The 7,176-nt window shown below is 38.7% G+C and overlaps 1 protein-coding gene across 3 annotated transcripts in view; it reads right to left on the bottom strand.

Annotated features, from left to right (window-relative positions):
* Positions 1 to 259: 259 nt before the first annotated feature.
* The window catches only part of wbp1la (WW domain binding protein 1-like a), a 13,424-nt gene continuing 6,507 nt past the window's right edge, over positions 260 to 7,176 (bottom strand). For 2 of the 3 annotated variants that reach the window (XM_017309180.1, XM_017309178.1), the window contains 3 exons: positions 4,652 to 4,754; positions 3,776 to 3,937; positions 260 to 1,525 (listed from right to left, as the gene is read on the bottom strand). In XM_017309180.1, coding sequence (XP_017164669.1) covers positions 1,062 to 1,525; positions 3,776 to 3,937; positions 4,652 to 4,754 — 729 coding nt within the window. In that variant the 3' untranslated portion in view covers positions 260 to 1,061. Of the gene's footprint in view, positions 1,526 to 3,775; positions 3,938 to 4,651; positions 4,755 to 5,896; positions 6,900 to 7,176 lie in introns of those variants that run through there. The other variant, XM_008428935.2, reaches the window with a different exon arrangement.

The raw sequence follows: 7,176 nt of genomic DNA on the forward strand, positions 1-7,176 counted from the left end.
GAATACACATTGATAGTAGAGCCCAGTTAAGATACAGCAACTACTAAACTAGTACAGGAACCAAATAGAACAAATCTCCCTCTGATTGAGTGCTTTGAGTCTGCATGAAGAAAACAGAAGGTTCTGTTAAACTTTGTGGTCAGTGGTAACCTCACTCCATTGTACTCATTTGCAATAAATGGAGGTAATTCCACTTATTGCAAATTGATTATATTCATACAGCCAGTTACAGAAATTCAGCACAAATCAGACACAGAGAGGATGTGTAGCCATTGTTTTAGTAACACATTTAAAATGATAAAAATACATTTATTAAAAAACAAACAAACATGCATACCATCTCATTACTAATGAGACATATAGACATGAGATAAAATCAGAAATACAGTACACATGAAAAGACTCATTATTTTGGCCCTGATCATACTAAGTTTCAGTACTTCTCCTGAAGCAGGTACATAATAATCAGCCTCATACAGCACATAATAAGGTGAGGCTCAGATTGTGTTGGAGAAAAAAAAAAAAAAAACTGTTTCAGTTGTTTCATGCATCCTGGACAATCTAATGCTACATGATCCATGTCCCCCCCAGTGAAGGTAAATATGTCACCCCATACTCTTTGACATTCTCTTTGGTAATGTAGTGAGGAATCTCAGTCGGTGCATCATGTAGCTAACTCAACAGGTTGAGACTGCTCAGTGCTTTCAAACAACCGCACTGAATCCCTAAAAAGGAATCACACTGTGGTACACTTTAACTTCACATCAGCTTACAGCTGGTCTATAATGTACAACTGCATTTCATTTCCCTTCTAACTGGATTATTATCTGGTGTCATACACCAACCCTTATCCTTTTTAAGGCCCATTGTGTTCATAATAGACATAGTCTTGTGGATTAAGACCTAAGAGTGACCATTTTCAAGTATCCATGTACAAATCAAGCTATCAGACTATTAGGTTAATGAACCAAATACCCACAGTCTGAATAAATAGGTCTGCAGAAAGAGCCAACGTCTTGGTACAAAAGGTGCAACATTCCAAAACTACAAGACAGACATCATCACCCAGGAGATTTTGTTTGGGTGTCATCAGCTGCAGGTGCACCAGCAAGACCCTGTTCAGGAGTCTGGGGATCAGTACAGCCATCTGGCTCATCCTTTCCCCTCAAGCCCTCCTCTTCTAACGTTTCTTCTCTGTCAAAAAACTCATGCTGATCCCATGGATGGTCCTGGCCTTCACACACTTCAATCCCAGAATCCCCAGTGAAGCGCCGGTACCGGCCTGCTGTTGAGTCCTTGTTAGGGCCGTTGGTACTGCTGGAGTAGAACTGCGTCGTCTCTGGAGTCCCACTAAGTGCTACATTAGCGTCACACGGCATGGAGACGGCCGAGTGGGGGCTGTAGACTTCCTCAGGAGGGTCACCGGACGGTGGTACCAACTGGAGAGGTGTGTACGGAGGTGGAGGGGTAGCTGGTCGGTTGACTGTCTCTTCATAGGCTGGTAGCAGGTAGACAGGCAAAAGTCCTGCAGAAGACAGTGTTACAGATATATATTAGTACTTGTGAAGATTAATGCTAAAAAGCTAAACACGTTTAATTAAATATGCTGACCACAGGGGCCTGGTAAGCTTGTTAAACGACAAGGTAGAAGGAGATGGGCCAGTCTTGGACTTCTTTTTTAATTGGTGCAAAACATCTAAATTTGTTCTGAACACAAAATGGAGGAATTCAGGAAGCTTCAGTCGTTCTCCCCAACCATCATCGACAGAGAGCAGATTCAGACAGACTCTGGGCGAGGTTCTGGACTGTCACTGAAACTGGGATTACTGGGCTGACCTTATTAGCACTATGGTTCAGCAGAGACTACACGTTTTAAAGAAACTTTTTTTATAGAGTCAATGACTCAATGCTTGTAATGTTTTATTCTGCTTTCATTGAGTATTTTAACCTTTTGTAACATTTGTTGGTTTGGCAAAAGCTATTGAGGCCAAGAAGAAATCCTTGAGAACTACAGTGACCACAGCCATCAAATTTTTAGGAACCACTCTGCCAAGCATGGAAAAAATATACATCTTCTGAGAAAGGCAAGCAAGATTATAGCAGACAATGCACATCCCGTGATGTCCTCATTTGAGCCGCTTCTTTCAGGGCGACGGTACTGCCTTCTTTTATTCCCAAGAAACAGGACAAAATTTCTTTCATACCACAATTAGTGATTAAATCAGTAAACAGTAAACTGGTACCATAAATTTGTGAGATTGAACTTTGTTGCTGTTAATGTTGTTGCTTTTATTCACTGCTTATGTCATGTTTTTGTATGTATATCTCACGTAAATGCCTGGTGACAATGCTGCAAACCAATTTTCCAACTGGGATCAATCCGTCCGTCCGTCTTGGTATTAGAGTACCGTATTTTCCGCACTATAAGGCGCACCTAAAAACCTTCAATTTCCTCAAAAGCCGACAGTGCGCCTTATAATCCGATGCGCCTTATATATGGACCAATATTGAGCCACAACAGATCTAGCAACTACGGTAAGCAGCCCCCGACTTCATTTTCACCCGTAGAAGAAGAAGTGCGCGGTGAATGCTTTGATAGTTGTCAGAACGCTGGTTTGTTAATAAAGTTTGACTGACCTATCTACCTACCGACCTGATAATCAGGTCGTCTGCAGGTCATCATTTAGCACCACATTCTCCACGAACATGCTGTGCGCGAACGGAGAAGGGTGACCATCGTTCGGCCACGCCGCCCCGGGCAAGTCGCGGCAGGCTTTCCTCGTCGACCCGAGTCGGACTGTTTTGTTGACAATCTTTATGTCAACAAAGTGGCTTTAGATATTCATCTGGGGTGCTTTGACTAGGGTTACCAAGGGACCAGCCTCTATACATTTAAAGCCGGGGGGCGGGGAATGGAAAGAGAGACTGAGACTGCGGCGGCAGCGTGTCGGTTTGTCTGCGTTACCCAGAAAGCAGTTGGGCACTATCGCAACACCGTGAGTGAAACAATGACTGGGGCAGCCTACTATATAAAGTACTCGGGGACCACTTCTTTATTATTATACATCCACATTTGTAGAGTACGGAACAAATCGTGTCCTGTATCGGTTCAATACGGGACGGGTGGCAATCCTAACTGTAGCGTCTATTCTATGCGCCTTATAATGCGATGTGTCTTATATATGAAAAAAGTTTTAAAATAGGCCATTCATTGAAGGTGCGCCTTATAATCCGGTGCGCCTTATAGTGCGGAAAATACTGTATTTTGATTGTATAACGGACGTAATTTATATTCTCTGTGCAACTTTGTTTTCCGTAGTTTTCCGTAGAAAACAAAGTTGAAAGCAAAGTGTAGCAGTGATCGATGCTCTGATGATGTCAGCAGTGGAGAATCTCCAGGCTGTGGTTTTGATGAGTTGTAATCCAAACATGTGCATTCCAAAGGCGGATTCAGCGACTGTGTGCAGGAACAGCCAGGACCGAGGAGGACTGCAGAATGTTGTGTTGGGCTTTGCTTGAGACCACACAGCACTTTGCAGTTGAAATTGAACAAAGCGAGGCACATTACTGTGCTCACTAGTACTGCCTAAAATTTTAATAAAATTCTGAAACCTATGCAATATTTCCTTTTGCACTTGCATATGGCCTGTTGTCTGGGTTCATAACCTAACATAGTATATGACTGGATGGCCCTTTTGAAACCCTCCTCTACATTCAGGGTATAGAATATGTAAAGGTAACAAAGTTCACAAGCGGTTTCAGGTGTACAACTTACGAAGATAGAGGGGCAGCTGAGAGTTGTTGTGAACCTCCCTATAGGCAATGAGGTTGATCTCGTTCTGCCGGCGCTCCTGCTGAAAACGCTGCTTGGCCCGCCAGTGTTGACACACGCAAAAGCCTGTCAGGATAATAATCACGGCCCATACAAGCCAGAACCCTGAAGGGAAACCACAGCGCACCAAGGAAACATATTAATGTGTAGCTCATAACTGGAATGGCATCATAAAATGGACTTCTGCAGGACTCTAAACTTTAGGCAAATACTCAAATGTGCTCAAAATATGAGTTCTGTGTTTAAACAAACTCAAACTTGCAATTTAATTTAATAACAAAAAAAAGCTGCAATATTATAACATCTATTCTGAATCCTGCAAACTGTTGTTGACAGAACTTTACATCGGTATTTAGCATCATCTTCTAAAACAGTAATCAGCGAATCTCTAATGCACGATAGGCTGTAATGTACCAGAGTGAGTGGATGGGGAAAAAAATATATTGTAAAGCTTTTAGTAGAAGCTCCATAGAGGCAAAAATTAAGAGTATATGTGTGGACAGATCACAAGATTATGACTTTACACCAAAACTAGTAGTAGTAGTAAGTGTACAACATGACAATTTAACAGTCATGGCATTCTTTTCCCAGGATATGTAGAAAACTCCAAAGAATTTTTTTTGAATACAGAAGAAAGAGAAACATCATTATTAGTCTATTTATAACAAGATTGTCTTAGGACAGAAAAAAAATACATCACAAATAAAACCTTGCTTTAACCTATACTGTATACCACGGACTCATTTAAACAATACGATGCTTACTGGTTTATGATATCTTTCTCCTGCTAATGAAGAAGGAAATAGAAAATTAACTCACACCACAATTCATAGAAGTTACTGCAGCACTCTGCTTGTCCACAGCAGTGGCCAGATTCACAGATGTAGCTCTGGTTGTTCACTCCCAGGCAAACGAGTCCAGCCTATTCACCCAAAAAAAAAAGAGATTCCAGTCATCTCCGACTCTAAATACAACATTCTGAAGCAGTAAGGGATGTTTTTCTTTTTTTTCTCTACATCTTACAATGATTCTAGGCACATTCCAGTTTATATTTAAGCCTTCATTGTGCTGTTTTTTTATTTACATTTCTTTCTTTCTTTTTGCAGTTTCCGGTGCTTACTAATAAGAGTGGAATGATGATGAAACACCACAGACAAGATAAGAATGTATGGTGAAAAATGCTGAAACGTTAGTAATAAAAATAGAAACGAAAGCAAAAGCTGGTGTGTTTATAAGAAAAAAAAAGCAAAAGAGTGAATTAAAATATATATTAAACTTTTACAAAACTTAATTATTCATGAGAAAACAAAATAATGAAAAAATAAGTGATCAAAAAACTCAGGTCCATTTCTATGACAGCCCTCTCTGACATTCTGTTGAAATATGCACACACACACACACACTATATATATATATATATATATATATATATATATATATATATATGATAGTTGGTCTGAGGTTCTGTACATCATAATATAGTTTCTCACTCTATATTGTGAGATATAAGTTTATTATTCTTTGTTTATCTGGGTGGCGGAAGTGGGCTTCCATAACAAATACAGTCAACTACAAGTGTAATTAAACCTGAAATACAATTTCACTTGAGAGAAGATTAAAATGCGAAAGCAAACAAAAAACATGCGTGGGGAGGTGATAATAACCACTGCTGACTTGAATGTAACTTTAATGTACACTCTGGACAAAACAATAGAAATCACTAAATAGTCGCCATTGCATGTTTTGGATAGCAAATCAAACGTGGTACTCCTTATAAAGTATTTAAAATAAAATAAAACTTGACGTTCCGGTTTGTCTCATTGATCTATAAAGTTTCCCACAATCGTTCTCCTTGCTGAACTAAACGCAGAAGTTTAATTATAGGTAAGTTAGCTGTTTAGTATGATCAGAAACCGGAAGCACAACTTGTAGCCACAAGCTAAACAAAGTTTGCCTGTATACTACCGTGTGAACATCTTCGCTGTCCATCACAAGCTAACACCTGTAAACAGTCAAGCGCCAAAAGACTTCAACAGCTGGGGCCGACTTTAGGTTAGCTCTTACCTCGACATTAGCTGACGTAGCAGAATTTCCAAGTCCAGCGTTAAACTTAGGTGAAGACATGATCAAATTCACCTGTCTTTAGTAGTTTTAAATAACTTCTCTGAAGCTCGCTGTCACATAGTAACACAAAGTATGTTAAACTACGTCGGATTCGATGTAAATGAAGCACAGTTCGTCGTTCACATTGTTCCCGGTGTTTATTTAAAGGGATTGACTTTTTGTTTCACTCTGACCCTACTTCCAAGCTCCTGACACAGCCCTTAGCCATATTAAAAAAATAAAGAGACAGAGAGAGCGAGAGACAGAGCGAGCGAGCGTTCTTCTTCTTCTTCTTCTTCTTCTTCTTCTTCTTCTCTTTAAGGTTCATACTGCCACCTACTGCTCGTGAGTGTAGCAGCATTTTGGTTATGGAAATTGAACTCTACTTCGTACTTCCAAAAGTACGAACAATAAAAGCTGTAAACACATATGAATGTGGTAGATCCCTGGATATTTTTAATTAGTCATGTCTATAATATCTGGTTTCTATTTTTTGTTTTCATATCAATATATTTACTATCGAAACGTTCACCCCTGACATACTTTTTTGTATTCTGGGTTCTGTTCCATTGTTTTTCCTTGTTTTTTCTTTCCTTGATAAAAAAGATGTTATCTAAAAAAATGTATACAAATGCCTTTCTTTTTTTGTTGTTGTCATATTTCACTTTGTTATAAACAAAACAGTTGAACATAACACAGCTGATATGGATTGTCAGCTCACTGCCTGGACCGTTGATTACCTCACCAGCAGAGCACAGCATGTGAGACTTCCTGATTGGGTTCACCTTGTCGTGGTGACAGTGATTCAGGTGACTATTGGTGTGTGCAAGAAACTGTTAAAACCCTCTTGTATGTATTTTCACATTTGTTAGTTGTCTTTACTTATTTGCATTTACTCCAGTAACTTTTTGGAAAAAGATTAACTTTTAGGAGTAGCTTTATTACACTTTACTTTTTACTTGTACTTGTATGGAGAGCCGTTTTAGCCAAAATTAAATAAATAAATAAATGGGTGAAATAAATAAAAAATGAGTAAAATAAATCAAAAAATGAAGAAAATGAGTGAAATAAATAAATAATTTGTTAAATAAATAATTTAGCTTTTTCATTAACCCATTTTTTTATTTATTTATTTTTCATATTATCAATTTCTCAATTTCCCTTTTTTCATTAATCTATTTTTCATTTACCCACTTTTCATTAATCTATTTTTCATTTAACCATTTTTTAATTTAGCTTTT

Source organism: Poecilia reticulata, linkage group LG15 (genome assembly GCF_000633615.1).
Source record: "Poecilia reticulata strain Guanapo linkage group LG15, Guppy_female_1.0+MT, whole genome shotgun sequence".
In the NCBI taxonomy this organism is placed as follows: domain Eukaryota; kingdom Metazoa; phylum Chordata; class Actinopteri; order Cyprinodontiformes; family Poeciliidae; genus Poecilia; species Poecilia reticulata.